Source organism: Aquila chrysaetos, chromosome 2 (assembly GCF_900496995.4).
Source record: "Aquila chrysaetos chrysaetos chromosome 2, bAquChr1.4, whole genome shotgun sequence".
Classification (NCBI taxonomy): Eukaryota; Metazoa; Chordata; class Aves; order Accipitriformes; family Accipitridae; genus Aquila; species Aquila chrysaetos.
This window is the reverse complement of record NC_044005.1, coordinates 42,429,119-42,450,764: the sequence shown is the minus strand read 5'-3', so window position 1 is coordinate 42,450,764 and position 21,646 is coordinate 42,429,119. Positions and strand designations below refer to the sequence as shown.

At 43.0% G+C, this 21,646-nt stretch overlaps 1 protein-coding gene across 1 annotated transcript; it reads right to left on the bottom strand.

Moving 5' to 3' along the window:
* Window positions 1-2,811: 2,811 nt before the first annotated feature.
* On the bottom strand, window positions 2,812-21,559 carry LOC115338604 (cytosolic phospholipase A2 epsilon-like). The gene is made up of 21 exons (XM_030007252.1): window positions 21,458-21,559; window positions 19,388-19,471; window positions 17,043-17,115; window positions 15,927-16,063; window positions 15,390-15,521; window positions 13,866-13,906; window positions 13,099-13,141; window positions 12,253-12,325; window positions 11,884-12,053; window positions 11,663-11,743; window positions 10,893-10,930; window positions 10,077-10,212; window positions 9,264-9,400; window positions 8,620-8,842; window positions 7,805-7,919; window positions 7,280-7,417; window positions 5,916-6,023; window positions 5,054-5,245; window positions 4,408-4,574; window positions 3,845-4,031; window positions 2,812-3,331 (listed from the first exon to the last, which is right to left on the bottom strand). The coding sequence occupies exons 1-21, from the start codon at window positions 21,509-21,511 to the stop codon at window positions 3,123-3,125; spliced, it is 2,538 nt and encodes an 845-aa protein (XP_029863112.1). The 5' UTR covers window positions 21,512-21,559; the 3' UTR covers window positions 2,812-3,122.
* Window positions 21,560-21,646: the final 87 nt, after the last annotated feature.

Below are 21,646 nucleotides of genomic sequence, written 5' to 3'. Positions count from 1 at the left end.
GTTGCCAGATGGGCTTAAACCACCACACTACAAGAAGGCCAACTCTCAGAGCTTCATTCTGGAAGGATAAATGCAAAGTGAAGGAGAGCTGAGAGCCAGAACCTATTCATAATCCACAATAAATATCTTCTGAGAATCTACCCTGGACAAACCACACTGTTAAAGCTATAACTTTTCAGCAGTACAGAAATAAAAGCGTGACTATATCCAGAGAGCTCCTTTACAGGAACAAGGCAGGCATTTCACAAACATCTCTCCTGACACTCCTTCTCCCCTGTATTTTAAAATAGGGAGCTGCACAGAGCACTTTTGTCCTTGGCTGGTGTGTCATTACAGAAACACTGTGTCCTGCTCCCTCCACCAGGCTCTGATGATGCTATTTAAAGCTTCAGAGTGACATGACTTAGCCAAGCACATTGTGGATACCTTTATCTACTCATTTGGAAAGTAGAGATAAAATCCTGCACATGAGCCTTGAAATGTGGCTGGAAGCCACAGAGGTCACCCTAGCAGCACCCCACCCTGCTACCAAAAACCTCGCCATATAAACCCAATACAGAATCCTGTACACCAGGCACAAATATGAATTGGAAGAAGAGTGGCTGGAGAGCAGCCCTTGAGAAAGGGATCTGAGGATGCTGGTCGACAGCAGGCTCAACAGGAGTGAGCAGTGTGCCCTGGCAGCCCAGAGGGCAAACCCCATCCTGGGATGCATCAAACACGGCATAACCAGCCGGGCAAAAGAGGTGATTATCCTGCTGTATTTGGTGTTGGTGTGGCCTCACCTTGAGTACTGCATGCACTCCTGGGAGCCACAACTTAAGAAGGATGTGAAGGTCCTTGAACGCGTCCAGAGGAGGGCAACAAAGCTGGTGAAAGGGCTGGAAGGCATGTCCTGTGAGGAGCGGCTGAGGACTTTGGGCTTCTCTAGTTTGGAGAAAAGGAGGCTGAGAGGTGACCTCATTGCTCTCTACAGCTTCCTGAGGAGGGGAAGTGGAGAGGGAGGTGCTGAGCTCTTCTCCCTGGTATCCAGTGACCGGACACGTGAGAATGGTTCAAAGCTGAACCAGGGGAGGTTTAGACTGGACATTAGGAAGCATTTCTTTACCAAGAGGGTGGTCAAACACTGGAACAGGCTTCCTAGAGAGGTGGTCGATACCCTAAGCCTGTCAGTGTTTAAGAGGCATTTGGATAATGCCCTTAATAACATGTTTTAACTTGGTCAGCCCTGAACTGGTCAGGCAGTGGGACTAGATGATTATTGTAGGTCCCTTCCAACTGAAATATTCTATTCTGTTCTATTCTATTCTATTCCTTCTGCAATGCAAAGAATTTTAACATTGAAATGTAATCACAGGTGGTTTTAGTAGGCTACAAATTGTACATGCTGTACTGTTACGTACACTGAGAAACTCAATACAACTTAAGCTTCATCTTCCAACCTAACCTTCTAAAATTACTACAGCATAAAAAAAAAGAAATGCATGCATATATTGAGTAGGCTTTACTTACTTTGAGATACTTGTTACATGCTGTAAAAATAGGTTGGTCCTATTTTTATTATTGCTTTCAATATTACTTCAGTTAATAACATAGGTGCCTACAAAGAACTAGGGAATTTCTATTGTCTGTTAGTAACTGAGAAGTGAATGCTCTGGGAGAAACTCATTTGGTCTGTAAAGTATTACTGTGTTTTATGTTATTAGTTCAACCTAGAGCATGGGTTACCTGCGATGAACTTAATCAAAATAAGCTTTTTTTCAATGAACAAGTAAAGAATCTTAACCCTAGGGAACAAATCGGGCAGCAAGAGGGATGCAAGAGGAGCTGGAGGATCTTTGCTATGGATGCAAGCAAAGCACTCTTCTATCTCCTCCCTGGGAACGGTGACAGAAGCCTAGGTTAGAGAACCTCTCATCACAGCACATTTGGCCTAAATGGGTAAATTATGCCATCCCTGTGCATGTCTGTGCTGGATTTGGTGCAAAGCCAGTCCAAGAAAAATAACAGCTCAGGAGGCACAGATCCTCCTGCAGCAGCCTGCCACGCAGAAGGATGTACTTGCTATAGCAAACCTTCCCAGAGTTTCCAGGGATCTCTATAGGTCTGCACCTTTCTTGTCTTCTTCACAGCTGGCACAAGGCTCACAGCAACACTGTAGTTAAAATAAATTTTTGCTACCTCAAGAGGGAAAAATAACATTCCTGGAGCAGGATATCCTCTTTAGATGCCCTACTGCAAAACACAAAATCTTTCTTCTCGCACCAAGACCATGTAAAGCCCTTTGTCCCCCATGTGGGTGCCTCCTAATTCTGCAGGTGCCGAGCTCGTGCAAGACCCAGCCAACAGCAAGGGCAGGCGGAACTGAGGAATTCAAGGGTCTGCACATCCTTGCTCTTGTTTTGAGGGGGTTTAAAGCCAGCAGAGTGTTGTTCTGTTCAGCTTGTATTTCTAGTTACTACACTACTACCCACTCACACCAGGGGTGGGAAGGAGGATGGGTAGCCAAGAAGCAGTGAGGAAGCACACAGAGGAGCTTGGCGGTCAAGCAGTGGAGAACTTTATCAAGACTCTTTTGCCTTCTTGGGTGATTTGATACCCATGGCCTGCGTCTCCTCTGCCTCTGTCCAAAGCCTCCCTTGGAGGTGATCTATGCCCACAGGATGCCATATGACACGTGCCTTTCTTTCTCTAAATTCTTCCCTACAATGTGCCATGGTCCCAGTCACAAACCTGGCCCACAGGTTGCTGCTCGCCTTACCACCACCTCACAAACACAAAATACAAGCCAAGTTAATAAAATATGCTTTTAATGTGGTCTGCCCTGAATCTGTTGGACTTAAACATTTCAAACTCTTTCTCAAGGCAACTAGCACCATGCTCATTATCATCTTAGCACCTTATTCCACGTGGGAGTTGTACTCCACTGTTGTAGCTGAATTGCAATGAATTGCTACAGTGAAATTCTTTGGAGAAAAGTTTCTCTTCAGTCTCTTTGCTCATCTGAGATTGCCATTCAGTGGGGTTGAGCAGGAATCCTTTGAAGCCTGCTGGCTGATCGTAAGGGAGCTTCAGTCTCTCGGGAGGTTAAGGGACACAAAAGCATAGTCCCTTGTCTGACGTTATTTCTTTTTCTGCCTTTTCCGTGCCACTGCTGTGTGCAAGGCCTGCATAATGAGGTCTTTGTTATTCAGGATGTTGTATTCACCCATCTGAACCAGACGGTCGTATGCTTTCTCAGTGTATTGAATTGAATATGTTGAATAAGGGGAACAGCGGCCATAGAGATCAACTTTGCCATCTTCCATCTCTGATTCTGAGCGCTTCTGACCTAGGAGGAAGGGGTGACAAATCACTGCTGAGAGATGGGAGTTACTCTGGTCAGAAGCAAGCAAACTCTTAACAGAGCAGGGAAAGGAGATGTCTCTCCACAGAGAGAGTTCATAATCTAAATTATTCTTGCAAGTTTAAATTTTTTTTTAAACAAATAATTCTTTTTCAGACTGACAGCTCAGTCCCTGGCTCAGGTGGATATTAGCTGCTTCACATGACGAGGGGAGAAAAATGATGATTATTCCTCTTACGTGGGTCTACACTGCAGTTCTGAGCTGTACCTGTGGCTCACATAGATACATCAAAGTTACCTGCAAACTATCTTAGAGATTGAAACAGCACAGCCATGGCATCAAATCTGACCTGGTAAAAAAAGTAACTTTAGGCAACAGAGAGGTTTGATGTATTGAAATGAGCCAACAGTGAAGTTCAAGGGCTGGCGTATTAAATATACTCCCTTTAATAGGCTGGCCATGATGTCAACTTTTTTTTAACATGTTTGATTACTTACCTGGTGCTTTGTATTTCTGAAAGGTATCATTAATCAGTGGGAAAAATAGCAGTACTGGCGCTCCTGGAGTCTCAGCACCATCAAAGAGGTAACATTCCTTCAGGTTTTTCCTGTCTTTTTCACTCAAGTCCACCCTGGGAAAAAGGATTCCCTGCTCTGAGCAGTACTTGCAGGTCTGGTCCAGAGCCTGGGTCAATGAACAGAACAGCACTAAGACTTAAAGAGGATTTCAGGGTGCAGGATTTCTTGGAGTCCAGTAACAAAGGGTGCATTTTCCAAGCTAGCTATGTGAAAGCTCTGAAACCCCTATTGGAAATCACTACATCATTGGAGAGAAGGTTTTTGTTTTCCCTGAGTTCTTAGCACAAAACATTTGTATCGTACAAGAAAAACAAATGAGAATATGTACAGCCTATAAATGAAGTATCACACTGCAGCATTAAGCTAAAAATGCTAGTGGTTAAGGCTTCTAGTAGGAGCAAAAGAGAAAGCACTTAAGTGTTAAAAACTTACAGGCATACAGCTGTTTAAGAAGAAACAGAGACTGCTTCAATTCCTCTCACCTGTATCTGGGATCCTGCACTGTAATTTAAATGCAGGATGACGTCCACCTTTCTCTCTGGTTTTAAAAGTGGCATGATGCTTGTATTGATGAAAAATCCTGTATCTACCAGAGACAGAAATTCCTCTGACTGTGTCAGCTCGTTGGGAAATGTGTCTAACACAGTGTCTAAAAGGAAAGATTTTTCTTGCTGTAAGTGCAGTAGTGCAAAACTGGTTAGCCTGTTTTCCACTCTTACACCATGACCACAGAGCCCTAACTGGTTTCTGTCTTCAGGGAAGGGAGATTCACTGTATCCCTTCTCTTGTGCCCTCCCAACTCCAGCCACCTGCAGTTTCGACCTGCAATGGCAACATTCATGAAGGGGGTTTCTTGTGCCTCCCCACCGAGTGTGTCTTCAAACAAAGGGAAAACCATCATCAGGACCCGGTGCCCCTGCCTCAGGAGGTGTGTGCCACCAGCAAACCATTGGCATGGAGCTCAACACCACACCATGCTACATCCCAGTGTGCCACAACCGATTGGTCTAATAGTGATTCTGCCCAAACATGGCCTTTAACCTTGGAGATAGGCTTTAATATCAAATCTGGGGTTTCATTTTGTTCTGCTTTTTTATTCTCTCTCCAGGCACACAGGTCTTCTCTTACCTTTCCATCTGCAGAAGTGCTTGTTCTCCAGGTAGTCGTTATGCATCTGGAAACCCTTTAGGAAGTTGTGCTCCTGGGCAACACAGGGGCGGTCGGTGAGAGCGCCGCGGAGAGCACTGCTGAGGGGGCCGGGAGGGGTGCACAGGCGAGTCCTCAGCTCGTGGGGCTTCAGCGGTAGGAGGGGTTCCTCCTCTGCACAGGGGAAGGCTGTTAAATTCTACCTGCCTACAGCAAGGTCATTGCCCAAGATGTCAAGGTAAGTAATAAAAATCAGTGTTTCATTTATTTAAAAGGCCTAGGATAAAAGACTCAATGAGCACAAGTGACCAAATGAAAAAGAAAATAAAACCCCACTCTTACCAGCCAAATACCATTTCTTTACACAGTCCAGATCTAGATAAAAAACAAGACCCAGTATCAGGCAGCCATAAAAATCTGCACCAGACATATGCACACTTATGGAACAGACTGAATGCAGGCTTTGGAAAAGGATAAGTGTTGTACTTATTTGTATTACAGTAGCTCCTACTTTATGTAGTCAAAATCTTTTTGCTTTATTAATCATTTACAAATCAATCTTATTATTCCTGAACATTTTACTCCTCTGCTAACATCAGTGTTGAGCCCTCAGTGAGCACGTAGATCACAAGACTGGAGATTTTTAAATTACCCAATTAAGTTTTGCAGTATGAGACTTTGAATCCAATTCCTTCCAGAAAGGCAATGTGGCCTTTGAAGAAACACTCCAAAAAATGCCAGATACACTGTGCACATCTCACATAGCAGATGGGTGTGATGGTTTATCTGACATTAACTCTATCTAACAATAAATACACAGTAAGGAAGAAGTATGATGATTTACCTATATTGTCGATTTTGTCCCGGGTCCACCTGTGCCAGAAATCTTCCGATGAATGGGATGAATTCCAGATATATAACACATTCAGTGAAAATAAACTACTCCACATGCCTGTAAAAGGAAAGAGCTTTCTAACTCAAACATTCACACATCATGGATCACAAAACTGTTCTCATGAGATGAGATTCGCAAGATTTATGCTTTTCCTTAGTTTGTTTTAAATGGATGATGTGTCATTTTTATTTGGCTGGTGGTTTTTAAACCTTACTTTGGTATCCAGTTGTTGTCTTATGGTACTTAGGGCTGGATATATATTTTAACGAATGGTGAGATTTTTGTGAATTAATATGACCTAAGGACCTTGGGTTTTCAGAAAAAAACCCAAGTATCACAAGGCTTGTATAAAAAGAAAGGATGAAAGTTTGCAATCTGAGGTATTTGATGGGGAATTATATTGATAAGGGTCTAACTACAATGTGATCTTACAGCCTCTGCATTTGTAGACTTCCTTTTTTGTGAATAAGCCTGTTAGCACATCAAGGGATCAGTTTTGACCATGCATTTTTGAACTTGAGAAAAAATTTCTTTGGTTATCCCTTAGGGCACAAGTTCTCACTGTTTTTTTGGTTCAGGAAGTGCAAATGTATGCACATCTAGCATAGGCATAGGCTAAAATAGTACAGCATCTCCCTCACGCTAAGTGAAGTGGCCAGTTGAAGAGAAGTTTGCATCTCGAACCAGTCACAAGTTGACAGCTTGTCTCTTTGTCTGGAAAACACGTATCCATGCTCTACTTCAGTCAACAGCAAAAATGCTTCTGGCTATGACTATGCTGTTTTCCCCCCAGGGCTTGCCCAGACAATGTGGAAACTGGAGCCAGTGATGTGTGGCCAAAGCAGACTCTCTGGAGCTGGGGGGACCTGGCATGCCCAAACACACCCTGATGCAGTGGAGAATCCGCATGAAGGCTCATGTTAACTGTCTATAGGAAGCACACAAATTACTGACTACCTGTGAGACAGGCAAGAGGCTCTGGAGTTCACCTTTCTGGAGTAGCATGAGCAGAACTGTGGATTCCCAGGGACCTGAATTTTATTGTTGGACTGGAAGTGATACTATGTTTTTATTGAAAAGTAGCTTTAAAAGTGAAAATAACCATTTGTCTGTCATTTTGAATTTTCTTTTTTACAGTAAACTGAATCCATTATAGCAAGTATTAATTCAGCAATGAGATATTTATCCTCTACAGTGAAACTGCCCTGTCAGTCATGCACCAGTGTTTTACCAGTGCTTAGTTTATATAGCTCACAATTAAAAAAACAAAACAAAACAAAACAAAACTTATTCCAATGTTTTTAACAGCTTACCTTCTAAGAAGCAAATCCGGGATTCAGGGACCTTCTTCATCAACCGACCCATGAAGAACTCACTGCCAAAATCCTCAGCACGAACAAAAGCTCCATATTTTTGCAATCCCACCTCGTAAGGGGTGAACTCCACCCATTCTGTGAAAAGGAACACAAAGAAGAGAACAATGTTTTACTACAGCCCCTTAGCTGTAGATTAAAATGGTATTGCTATCATGGGAATGAAAGGAGTTAAAAATTAAAATAATTTCTGCATTTAAGTCTAATATTTCAGACCAATAGCAGTGAGTTATAAGCATGGTACAAATGAAAACTCATAAACATGAGAAGTCTTTGGAATATTTTTGAGTCTGCTGCATAGGCAGTCAAACTTTCACCTGACTACAAGGACATTATATGAATAGACATCAGCTGAGGTTCTGGTCTTTAAATGAGAGGGCTTTTTTTAGACTATCTATAAAAACTGTCCCATGATTTACTAGCTTAAACATAAAGACAAATGATTCTCAGAAGTCTCACAATTACCTTTGAAATCCAGAGTGCTGTAGTTGTTCTTGACATTGACTGCAGTATAGATAGGCAATGGGTTCTGACCACGATCAATGGCCCGTTGCTGATCAGAGAGTCTATGGTTGTCTTTCTGTGATTCCAGAAATACGGTTACACTGAGATGAAAATTAGCACAGGAATGTTTTCTCTGCATCTAAGCTTGTAGGTCAGAAAAATTTCTGCCTCTAATGTATAATGCATGCTGGTCTTAAATTCTGCAATGTTCCATATTTTTCAAAATTCCTGTGAGCATTCTGTTACTGAAATATCTGCAGGCATCCAATCTGATGCCAGATTATTTGACAACCCATTAGGATGAAAATGGAAGGAAATGATGAAGAGCAGAAAGCAATACTTTTGGTATAAACCAGCTTAACATATTATGCTGCAAGTTTATGTAAGACCTCCCACATATTTCAAAAGTCTGCAGGTCCTTTTGTTAATACCTCTCATGGGCATTGATAATGTCTATAAATTTGCTATTTCTGAATAAAATACTTGCAGAATATATATAAAAAAAATCTTAAAATATAATATTTTTTCAAAATGTTAATCTTGGAGTTTTCTCAGAAAAACATACCCAAAATCTCACAAGCAATAATGCTGACTTCCACAGTGGTTGAGTATCTAAAAGACTGCTGCTAAATGTTTTGGAAATGTCTGTGTATTTGCATACACACAGTCTCATAGCAAACTACTTCTCTCAGAACAAACAGGAAAATATCTTCTCCAGAAATTAATTTTCAGAAAATTGCAAGCCACTGTAAACGCTGCTTTATGACATACTGTACCCCATCATGCAACAAAGATTCCAGGACAAGCCCCCAGAGATCTATAAAAGATGTTTTGCGGCCCTCTCTTTTCCGTTGACACAGTTGCTTTTTGTAATACTTCAAATACTCCAAGGAAAGGGAATTTATTTTGCATTTTGTCATATGTTTTCGAGCCTCGCTGATTTGCTTGTCGAGATCCTTTTGTGACCAGTCAGCATCTCTGTACAAGTTTGACATCGTCCTAGGAAGAGGAAATATATATTGAAGATGGAAAAAAAACACACCAAGGTTTGAAGTAGGCAATGGCTGCATTTTATGTTTCTATTTTAAGTTCTTGACTTGAAATTAAGGAAAGGTTTCCCGTCTTCAGTTCCCCAAGAAACTATCGTGGTCCCTTTGAAGTCACAGTCATTACCCATGACAAAATGGCTTGAGAAATTTTCCATAAGCTGTCCTTAGAAAACACTTGTTTTAATGTTGTTGCACATTATGTGACTTTCTCCCGTGAAAAGACTTTAATCTGTTAATTTTGGAAGAAGATCAAAAAAAGAGGACTGCTGCGAAGGTATTATAGGTAGACTGCTGCACATCAGCCCCAGCCTACTTCAGCGCATTGGTGTCATCAGAAAGACTGCAGCCGAGAGCTGCCCAGTCTTACTCACCATGTAGTACCAGACAAGCCGGTCAGGTACGTGGCACAGTCCAAGACATTGAGTTTCTTGAGCCCCCGCAGGCTGCCATACAGGGCGGTCAAAGATCTCATCCCTCCTCCCGTAGTCATGATGGCCACCACTGGGGTCTGTGGAGCACGCAAACAGAAAGGGCTGGCGTCAGACAGCGGGCTGCAGCTCACTGTGGCTCTCGGCAGAAACCTCCTGCTACACAAAGCCTGACAGCACCACACGTGCCCAGACACAGAATTCTTTCCAAATGATTTCTACTGAAATATAAGCTACCATTTATTTTATAAAGGAGAACAGGAATAAAAGTAATGACAATTTTTGCTTAGATAACTGACACTTGTCTCCGACATGTTCAACACAGATGTTTGGTAAAAAACAAATGAAAATGCATTATTTCAAAAGAGAGAGTAAGAGAGAAAAAAAATCAGTTGTAAAGGCAGGAATTAAAAAGAAATCTCACAGGTCGAAAAGAGGAGGAAGGATTATTGTCAAGGATAACAACCATAGGGTAACGACTGTGGAAGAAGCCACTTCTGTATAAGGAATATCTAGCCTGGCTTGCAATGAAGGTGTAGCAGGAGAGGAGTTAGTTAATCTCAGGATAGCAACTGCAAAGGACACAAACAACAGGGCAAAATTAGAGGTATGGGGCAGTATTGGAAGTGTACAAAAGTTCAAAGATGAGAAAAGACCAGAAAAAAATTTAACTGGGAAAAAGAAGAGGTCATATTATGCTGTTATGCCCCCACTGCTAAGCACTTATTATATGTTTTGAATGTTTGCCCTACAGACCTCGTGGTCCAGCAGATCCTGTTCCAGCTGCAGGACCTTCTTCAGAGCAGGAGCAACATAATTCCGCCTTTTGCAGAGAAAGTCTTGCTCCTGCATGCAGAGGTCAAACCCTAAACGCACATCCAGTTGGTCTGGGCTGGAGCAGAGATCAGGAAAAAAGAATATTCCATTTTATTATTGGCAGACAAGCTCAGAGTTTCCAAGACAAGGAAATAAACCAGATTCACAAAGTACCGCTTTTACAGGAGAAGCCTTTCCTACACTCCCAAGCAGGTATACAATGCTGCATGAAAGAATGATAGAAAAAGGGACTGCTAAATTTCTAAGCATTTATCAAAAGAAAACCTAAGGAAAGACATTCCTGCAGATAATTTCTGAGACATCTGCTGTCTGGATTCTCTCATACTTTAGCCTGCACTGAGAGCTGTAAGAAAAACTTCTCATGTTTGCCTTGAAGTAGGCAGCAAAGTTTACTTACTTCATGATCAACAGTACCAGGTGATCAGCTGCACTCTTACACAGTGTTAAAGAAAAGCTTACAGACTGTGCTGAGCATAATGCCGACTAGCTTAACTGGCTTGTAATATTATTTCTTCTATTTTATGCATCTTTTTTTTATTCATGTCTCATTATGGATTATCTACACGTGTTGTGAACTTTACACATATAGTTTGCTTTCAGCTCATGTGAATTCCACATCACTTGGTCATACAACCTACTATCCTACTGTGAGTGCCTCCTCCCCAGTAAAGAGCCAAGGGTGAGATGAGTTCAGCTAAGGATGAGTTAGCCTCCAAGAGCAGCCAAGTCTCTTACCAGTCTTCTGCCTTCACATATAAATCAAATCCTTTATCCTGGAAAGCAAGAATGTGAACAATGTAAGCATGACAACCTGCTTTAGTACTCCTCCCCTGCAGCCCCAGGAGGAATTTCAGCCTGTGCTGTCCTAGCAATGTGGGTACAGATTGGAAACTCTGAATAATCCAGCAACGTTTGTGATTTGACTGCACTGGTTTATTGTCAGGGAAGTTGTGCAGTAATTCCCAGTGTTCTGTAGTGAATGTAACGTCTGAGGACAACTGCTGTTTACAGAGGAAAGTAATGATAATATATACCTTACCCACCTCTACTAACATTACCTCTCTTAGGCAGCCAGCCAGGCTGCAACCACACTACTATTCTACACAGCAGCATTTGCTCCTCCCTTTCTGTGGCTTACACCCCACAACAGCTGTCATCCTTTCGTTCTGTATGGCTTTTTTTTAACCATGAATCTAAAAGTGCTTTGCAAAGCGTAGTCAGCATCAGCAAAAGACTGGCGCTACTTCAGTTCATTCAGGTGCCCCACTGGTGTGTGTTTAGCACGCGTTTAGCATGAAGTAAGATCGGGATGGAGTAACAAGATCCCCTGTATTCCCATACCCATTCAAAGGGAACAAGGCACAACCTGGCCTTATCACTGTTAGATTGTGACATTTTTTGTCTGTAGGCTTTGATCGTCAGAAAGTACCCTTGTAATCGTCAGGGGGATACAGAGTTCCACGCTCAGCTTTCTCAACCTCTCCCACAAAAGAGCAGGCACTCACCTCTGCTAAGATCATGTTTTTTCCACTTGGAAGGGAATGAAGTTCCACGTTTGCAGAGCCTGTATCACACACACAGGAGTGCTGAAAAAATACAAATATATCCAAGTTTATATTGTAAGGAGTGTTAGTCTCTTTCCACAATGCAAATTAATGTCACTATTTATGGTGCATGTTACTCTACATGCCACTATTATGTTTTATAAAGTCTAGTTATAACATACAAAGGAGGGAGGTTGTTTCTTCCCTGGTAGCGTAACATCCAGCGTTGGCTGCTTGTATCTGGCATAGTGAAATTTGGCAGGAGAGGAGGAGCTGAAGACCAGATCCGATCCCAGCATAATGTCTTGGGTGCCCTCGTAAGAGCCTTGCACTTTAAAGGAGAATTCTTTCTCTAAGGAAGTGATACAAAAGCAGACACAGAGTGGTTTTCTCATCAAAATTGGAAACAAAGGATCTTACAGAGTATATCACAAGGCTGTCCTCATGTTTTGGATTCGTTGGGTATTTTTTTCATTCTTACATTAAGCCAATTGCCTTCATAGTATCAGCACATCAAGATTTAAAAATAGCTGATGGAGAAATAACCTCACTTGATAAAGATTTCTTCTTTTTCTTCTTCTTCTTCTCAACCACCTGAACTTCCAAGCTGCAGATTTTGCGAGACTGTAAGAGACACGAACAATAAAATACCCCATGGCAGGGAATTTTCCAGTCTGAGATTCTGTTTCCTAGTCTAAGCTCCTACTGATGATGATACGAATGCTACACAGGCAGTGCACTTTGTCCTGAGGAAAACATTTTCTCTCAACCATGACCTTGATTTCAGATGCTGGCTGGAACAGGAGGAGTCTCTGAGAAACTGGATGCAGCCAGGGCAAGGCTGGGGGTGCAGCGTGGATGAACAGGGCTTGCAGAAGGGAGAAGGTAAGGGCAAAGTGAAAAACAGCACTCCCAGGATGCTGACAGAGATGCAGAGGACTGATTTAAACAAAAATAATGAGGAAACAAAGCTAATACATGAGCAAATGGCATGGCCAGGAAGCCCCTGTGTAAAAAGCGCAGTTATGAATGCAGGAAATGACATGTGCCTGGGACAGGAGAAACCCCACCGCTTTGGCAATACGGGAATTCGGGAGGAGTGGTGTCCAAGGGAGAGTTCACTGCTGCGCCGATGTCTCAGACCTAAACCACTTCCATGCATTGCCTTTGCAACACCAGAGGGATGCTAGCATGGGGGACCTCCCTGCTGTTCCAGCCGCAGCCTCTCCACGGGTGCCATCCACGAGGATGTGTCGTGAGGCAGACGATGAAGTGGGAAATCACAGTGTTTCAGTGCTGGCTTTGCTCAGTCCAAGGGTATGTTGGCCTGATGACTGTGAGTCAAGTGAAACAAGTGTGGCAACACGACAAGAAAGATGACAAAACATAACACTCACCACTAGCACTCCATTAGTAATGATGGTTTCAGGAGGGCCTGAGCTAGGAAACAGAAAGAAAAATACATTTTTTAATAACTCAGTATAATTACAGTATAATTTATGAGACACACCCCTCTCCTGATTTTCCTCTTGCTTATTTTTGGCTGCATATTGGATTTGAAAGAGAAGTCCCAGGAGACTTGTGATACAAGTTTCCTCACTCAACTCTGTCAAGGCACAGTCGTCATCCTACCGGCTCATCCAGTCCTGGAGCTCAGGGGAAAAAAAAAAAAAAGGTACTGCAGGCCCAAACCATGCAGTGATTTTATGCTGAGCCCCAAGCTGAGGCTACAGATGGTTTCACGGAATCCAGTCTGTTAAAAATTGCAGTTTGTTGGAGGATGGGACAGAAAGGGCTCTAGATCAGAAATCCGGTGCGTTATTCCATGTTGGGCTTTGAAGGGAGGCGAACCTCCCTGCTGATCTTAAAGACAAATGTGTAACGAAACAGCAGTCCCAGTATTCTCGTCTTAAATAGTATTCATTACACTGGGCAAAGAAAAGGTTTTAGGGTGTTCTCCCTGTCTGCCTGAAGTTCGTGGGAGGTCATCCTGGCACGCACCAATTCGTCACACAGCTCATAGCACAGATTCCTCAGGAAACAGTGTTCATCATCAGCATCATCAAGGAATGATGTACACTGGACAATTAGGCTAGATTATTTCATGCCTCTGAATCGCTGTTTCTTTTTGCTGCAGATTATGTTGCATTTCACGTTTACTCACATATTATCCAATGCAAATCCCACCTCTAGCTCCTCTTGTCTCTGGAAAACAAAGAAAGAAAAATGTTTTTGGCACTAGTCTACTGGCAGTTCTCATAATGCAAGTTCTCACTCTCACAATGTAGGTATGCAAGCACTATTTGCGACTGGCAGAGCATGTAAAATAGAGGCCCCCACCGCCCCACATCTGTGTGTCTTGAGCCTCAAGATTCTTTATTGATAGGAAGTTTCTGGATGGCTGTGATAGCAGTTTTTAACAAGGAAAGTAGTTGGCTTGCCTGCTTCTGCTGGGACACAAGGGACAGAGCCAGGCAGAGGTGCTGTCTGCCAGCCAGAGAAAGAGGGTCTGTTGAGGGGAGCAGCCAAAGCCTTCTGGTGTAAGGAGTAGAAATGGTGACATGCAAAGCAGGTGTGGAAGAGGACAACCACTTCGTTTGGCAACATGCTGAGGGCACTGGGGCAGAGGTAAATCTGACATTAAGGCCTGGTCTATGGGGTGGTGGAGAAGAGTATAATCCCTAGGAGGAAGAAAGCACAGGAGAGAGGAAAACAAAGGTGGGGACAGAAGGGGTGATGAACAGAGAATTGAGATCACGCTGTAGGTTGCTTAGTTGCTCAAACTACCTATTGCATTAAAGACACCCAAAAGTTATTAATACAGGACAAAAAAAATTTACGAAGGCCTGAAGAGTATGAGCTCTTACTACTGTGGCTGTGCAAACGCAGTAATGAAAGGCTTGGATATGGCACCTGTAACCACCCAGACAGTAATGAGCTGGGTTACAACTAGCCAAATGTTTCTATTTTACCAAGGGCTACTGGAAGTCCACACACTGCTCCTCTGGTATTTTGTAGAGAAAGAAATGGTCAAATAAGACATTTCAAGGCAACGAACTGCAGAGTGGAGTTTGGGAGTGTGTATATAAGGTAATTAATCAATGGAATGGAGTATGACAGATGCACAAGAGACTGGGAGGGAACTGGAAAAGGAGAGGGATGGACAGAACATACCAGGAGGTGGGATGTGCGACTTTCAGAGCCTCCCTGGACATTCAAAATAGGAATATTTCTTGTTGCCGAGTGGAGTGGCATGACTTAGGCACCTTATTTAAACACCCATGCCACAGTTCATAATTAGCAACTAGTGTGGTTTGACACTTGGTTCTTATCACTGGGTTATTACTTCCTAATTACTAGGTTAAGTAACAAGTTTTGACAAAAAGCATCATGTACTGGTGTGGACACAGTCCTCGATCCTCGGTGGGGGCAGACTCAGCAAAGTGACAATTTTGCAAAGACACCTGAATTTTGTGAGCCTCTGTGGCCAATACCAAACCCTTCAGTGTGCCTACAGATCCAGGTGTGAAGAGGCTTTCCCATGTCAGAGTGAAAAACGACTCCCTTTCATGTGTCTGGGCAGTCCATACACAAGAAGTAAAAAAAGATTTTGCAAATAACATTTTAGACAGAAAAGCAGACAAACATGTTCTTTCCATCCTATTCCATTTCTTATTTCAGACCTCACCTGTGAATCACACTTGAAGTGCATGAAGACTTGCTCTCCCAGGGAAAGTTTGGCTATATCGAAGTACACCGTGAAGAGGTGGTCATCTTGAGTAGCCACGTCCTTATCATAGAGCGCTAGCTCCAGCACATTCTGGAAAGGGAAGGGAAGGACTTTAGAAGTGTGTCAGGTTTCATTCAAAGCAGGAGATCCTGGGGACAGCTGTTTTAGTCAGCTGTTGTGAGGAGTGGGAGGATGTAAAGAAAAAGAGCAGGAAAGGAAGGAGGCAGAGGGGAAATCAACCCCATGTAGGCATCTGCCTACAAGGAGGAATGAGAGGAAATCACAGACATCTCAAAGGTCGTATTCTACCTGTGGCTGAGAGAGATACTTGTCTTTCATGGCATGGAAAACTGTCATAAAACTATGTGTTATCCTCACATCTTTCTGCATCTTTCCTTGCCTCTTGAGAAAATTACTTATGTCCCCTTTACAAAAGGATAAAACCTGGCAGTTGCTCCCTAGGTCCTGGTTAACAGGGAAGTCCCAGCTCAGTACCTTGACCTGACTCTGGATCCTGAAGTAGAAGGTTTCATTCCAGACTGGATCTTTGCAATTCTTGATGGGTTTAGTCTGAAATTTGTCAGTTGAAGCAGTTGGCAGCCACAGGCTCACATAGCAGTCAGTCTGGCTTACTGTATGTTAAAAAACACGAACACAACTAAAATGAGGATTTGCCCTGGAAGAAAGAATGAATTGAACAACATAAAGCTTTGCTTGCAGAGAGACACACTGTGATAATGATGACATATTTGTCCAACATAAACATTACAATTTAGGTAATAGGAATGGAGAAAAAAGAAGAGGGACACGATTTTTCTCTGAATAAATATGATTAGAGATATAATAAATGCATTAAAACCAAAGGGGTTTCTCCTCCTTCTATGTCATCAGGCAATCAGTTTAGCCCAGGATAAAATAATTCAGTACAACCACAGCATCCTATGTCTGCAAGCGTTAAGGAAACACAGCGATAACTTCTATTTTAGCCAGACAGAAAGTTTTTTTAAAGCCCAAAACATAGGGGAAAAAATTGCTTCTTGATTTCTGCATAAGTAAAACTATAATCTTCTATTATATTTCAGTTGCAGGCCATCAGAAGTGAACCTACAAAATGTAACACCACCTAATGGTGTTTTATCTGTGAAAGCTGGTACACAGGGAATCAGGGTATGGTAATTTGGATTAGTTCGCCTTGAGAAAGCTTTGAGTACAAGCTAAATTTGAGATAAGGCTACTCCATTTTCAGTATTTGCTCCATTATCCCAATCTGTTTGTGTGGTATTTGCTACATAAATATACTCCAGAGGAAAATACAGGAGATCTTTCCACATATCTTGCTTTCAACAGACTGCAGAGCTTTCCCTGCTCCCTTTGGTGATGCAGAGAAATATGTGCAGTAGGTACAGCTGTGACCTTACAGAGTTACCTCTGCACAGAACAGGGCTTATGCAAAGAAAAGCGACATACTGTGTTCATTGCTGGAACCAGCATGCCAGTGAGAGGACTTTCTCCATCCATGGAAGAAATCTAGAAAGCACTTTTTCATGTAGCAAGACTAGCTAGCACCCCATGAAGGTTAAGGGGACCGTACAGAGCACTACAGATACTTACAGACATCTGCCTGGTGGATATTTCTTGCTCTTATGACTCTTACAGTCAGTAAGTAACACAGAGATGATTCTATCTGTGGGGGAAAAAAAGCCATACAAAAGACAGGAATGAATGCTAAAGGTAGATAACATATTTAGAAGATAGAAATGATCGTGAGAGAGAAATACCCAAATACCATTCACAGGGACATAACTGCCCCTCTTGGGGTGAGCTCACCTCCGACTTTTTCTTGTGAGAAGATTTTCTCTAGTTTTGAACCATGTAAACTCTGCATGGCTGGAGTTTCTTTGCACTGTTTTGGATAAGAAGTGCAAACTCGGTGTTTTACACATAAGAAACTCTTGTTTGTTCCCTTTGGCTTCCCTCTTTCATATTAGCCCATGTCTTTGACATTAAGGCCTCATGCTTGACTACTTAGTCTCTCATATTGCTGTTCTGGTCTCATGTCGGAGCCCAAACACAAGTCCATATTCCTTCTCCTTTTACCATAAAATAAACAAATGAATACCATTAATCTCCATTTCCACCTAACCTTTTATTTCTACAGTCACAGAAAGGGGGAAAAGACACAATATGTTGGAATATAAATCAGCAGGAAAATTTTGCTCCAAAAGTTCTAAAATGGAAAAGGCGCTTAGTGCAACTACAGGCCCACAGACAGATAGTGATACCTCCTGCTCACTCCATCTATACTGCAAAATGACTATAAAAAGACCATTGCCAGTCCTGAAGTGGCATTTGCATAACACTGACCTCAGTAGTCCCGCTGAGAAGGATGTGTAACACAGGTACTGCTGGAAAGGAGAGCAGGACTTTTGCTCTAGTTGGCCTGAGCAAAATAATTTGGTATGTACTGTGTTAATCACGTGCCATGCTTACTGTCCATAAATAGTGAAGTGTATTGATATTCATAGTCTCAATGGAATATATATGTCCATGTGATGTCTCTCATAATGTTTAACCTGAGTGTATTAATGCACGCAGCTGGGGCTAATGAATATATGTTGTTGAGATTGGGGGCAGTTAGCAAGTAGGCTAATGAAGAAACAGGTAAAATTAGCCTCCAGGTAACCAAAGCACCCCGTTCTAGGAAAAGGCACCAACGACACTTGTGCTGTTCAGCTGCACAGCAGGTAACCGTGTGTGCAAATCAAGGATGTCAAACCACTGCTAAGAGTGCAAAGAGTAGCTGTGGATAAGACCATCAAAGGCACTTGCATTTGTGTCTAAAAGCTAACTCCTGAGGCACAGAAATGAGGCAGGTACAGGTGGAAAGTGTTCGGTAATTACAGAGCCAGTAACTAGTGCTGCCAGTGGCTGGCTTTGGAGAAGGCACTTTCCTGGAAGGGCTCAACCCAGTTTCAGGGATCGGCTCCCCTGGAGCTACCTTCGTGGCTCATGGTGATCCCAAAGAGCCAGGGAAGGAGCGCAGATTCAACAAAGTACTCAGGCACATGGATGTGCCCTGTCATAACCAGGGAGCCTTGGCTTAGCCATCACGGAGGTATAAATAACAAATGGCCAAAATCCCATCAGCGGTGTGAGTTTTGCCTAAAAACTTTGAGAGGTTTGGTTTGTTCTTCTGAACCTGCCGTGATCCCTGCAGTGTAAAGAGTTGTGTTTTAGGGAGTATTTTCTCATCTTTGGGTTTTCCATTCAACTAATCAACAGAAAGGGGTGGCAATTCCTTAAACTGTAAGCACAACACTTGCTGCTCAGCAGCTTAACTCAGCTTGAAACAGAACAAAGGAGAGTTCCTAATTATTACTAAGTGGCCTCAAACTACAGAGAACAAGGTCAAAAAACTTTTTCACCACATCTGGTCCTCTCATTTCCTAGAGGAAAGATTTCATATAACGTGTCTGAAGTCTCCTGGAAAACTATTAGGTTTTTGTAGAGGTAAGAAAAAGGATTAATCCAGGAAATCAGGCATTGAAAATCCACTTCAAGATTGTGCCATACTCTTTGCAGGAGTAAGTGGCACGATTTCACAGCTATTACTACCTACACTGGCAGTAAATTTGCCCTTGTGCTTTAGTAAGACATACGTAGCAGAAAGCCTATTCCAACCCATCCTTTTAAAGATGTTAGTCTTGTTAAAACAGGGTTCATTTCGCATGTGCCAAGGATAGAAAACAGCACTAGGACTTTAACGTGAAGCAAGACTGCCTAAGTGAAGTGATCAAAATGATAAGCGGGATAGTGTTTCATGGAGGAAGCTGGATGGGTTATGGTAGCTAATTAGACTGTTTGGCAGATGTTGAACTTTATCTGTTCTCACCCAGGCTCCACCCAGCAGGAAAGTCTCCTTTACAGCTTTCTTTTGAAATTCTCTTTTGCAGTACCTTTGTAACAGGAGTCGACTGCTCCCCATCAGGATTCAGCCGCATAATTCCTTCTCTTAGCCGAGGGGTTTGAGTGATCAGCTCCTGCAACAAGAATTGCCGACATTACCCCTGGAAAAACCATCCCGTCTCTTCAAAGCAATCCTCCTAGGGAACTGAGAACTGCAGAACAGCAGTGGACGGGAGCCCATGGTCAGCGCGGGCCGAAGAGCCTTGGCAGGTACAGCTGTTTCCTGCTGTGCCCGGTGCCGCTGCCTGCGCCGTGCTTGTCCCAGTAAGCCTGAGCAGAGGTGTAGCAGCCACCAAAAGGTCCACCCTTTGCATGACACACGGGGAGGGAAGGCAGCTCCCGGCCCTGGCTGTTAAAGGAACGGCATATCTGTCTCCCGTAAACACACCCCGTCATTGATCTTTCACCTTGAAGCACATTTCCGTACTATTTAATACTTATTCTGAAGTTGCTTATATCACGTCTCTAAAATGAAAAAAGCCCCTAAATATACAAAATGCTCCCTTTGTAAATAAACTCTTACTCCCCAAGTAGTTTTCACTTCCTTCCTATGGTTTGCTGTCATTTTTTAGATTTCGATAATGAGTTCTTGAGGCACTGACTTTCTTCATCCCACACAGAGTCATTTATAGTCAATGGTAGGTCAAGAAAGTAGTACCACCTTTGCACTATGTGCAGCATAACCAGCTGAGATCCCTGATGCTTTGCTTTGCTCTGCACTCTTCTTACCTGAGACAAAATGCCATCTTGCTCCATTGTGGTCACTGTCACATACACGTCCAGTCTTATCTGTGGCAATGCAATTTCACATCTCCCAGCTTCCACAGACACCAATAGTTTAAATGTCTTATACACAGGTGAGCAACTGTTTTATAAACTGACTCAGAGCCCCACCTCTGCCTGATTTCTTAAACCTAGTTATTCCCCTCCCATTTTCTTATGCTAGGAGGGTGAATCCTGTGGTCAAATAAGTAGGAAAAAATACCTTTGCCTGTACGGTAGGTAGAAGTATGCTGTTTGAGTCACTTTGCCCAATACTGGCCAATGGCAGGTTTATAACTAATGGTAAGAGAAGTATGGCCTTTTATGTGAGCACTGAATTTTCCACTTAGCAAGACCTCAAAGCCTACAGAAATACATACTCTGCAATAAGATGCAGCAACAGCACATTAATTGGATTTAGGTTGTCTGTGACAGTAAGAAGATAGGATAAAACAGCTAATGAAAATAAAGGAACAACACTATTGCGCTCAAACTAAATTGGTTCTTGCAAAAGCCAGTTTAAGGCTTTCTGTACCACACATCGCTCCAATCCCGGGTCTAGGTGTGCAGAGCAGACACACTCATATGGTGGTTTGTATCTACTCAGCCTTGGTCCAGCAGGGCTGGGTCTCTCCTCAAGTTGTATCCTTTCCCCCTTCTTTCCTATGGCTCGTTATTATTATTTTTGTTTAGACGAAGAGTCCTGAAGCAATGAGTTTCCTTAGCTTAGCTCCACCCCCTGTGAATACTTCTGCACCACTTTCCAGCTCAGGCTGATTCTGGCTGTAATCTAGCTGCATTTAAGCACCTGTGCGTGACCCAATAGACCCTGCCAGCCAGAGGCAAAACTCAGCACCGGCTGCACACCAGCCTCCGCACCATCCTCGGCACACCTGCGAAGCCACCGCCACAGCACGACACCTGCACTGCCTCTGTGAGCACCCAACTGACCCCTGTGCCATCGAAACCGGCATGGGTCCCAACTCACTGGAACAGGATTAAAAAGGGCAGCCAAAAGCTGTTGTATCTTCCGCAGGTCATAACAAATTAAAATCTCCGGGGCAAGGGAATCCTTTGGCTTCCCTGCTCTCCTCGTACATTGTCTATGAGCACAAAGTTACCCATTCCCCGAGCGTTCTTGAGCTTACTGGTTAAATGTTGCTACCGGCCAGCACAGTTCCCCTTTGAGCATTCCCATGCAAAATAATATCAACAGTCATCACGGTCAACTTGGTAGAATAAATTTTTGCTGTAGGCTATGTTATTTCACAACACCAGGAAGAGTTGTGTCTACATACGTGGCATGTTTCCTCCGTGTGCCACCTGCAATGATGTAGCTTGATGAAATGCATTTTTCATTAGGTCATAGAAAACCCTTGGCAACATCGGCATCTTTCAGTCATAGTTAAAGGCAGTGCTTTATTACAACATCTCCTTGAAGGACTAAGCTATAAACCAGACTGTTCACCAGAACTGGGGCTCTGAGA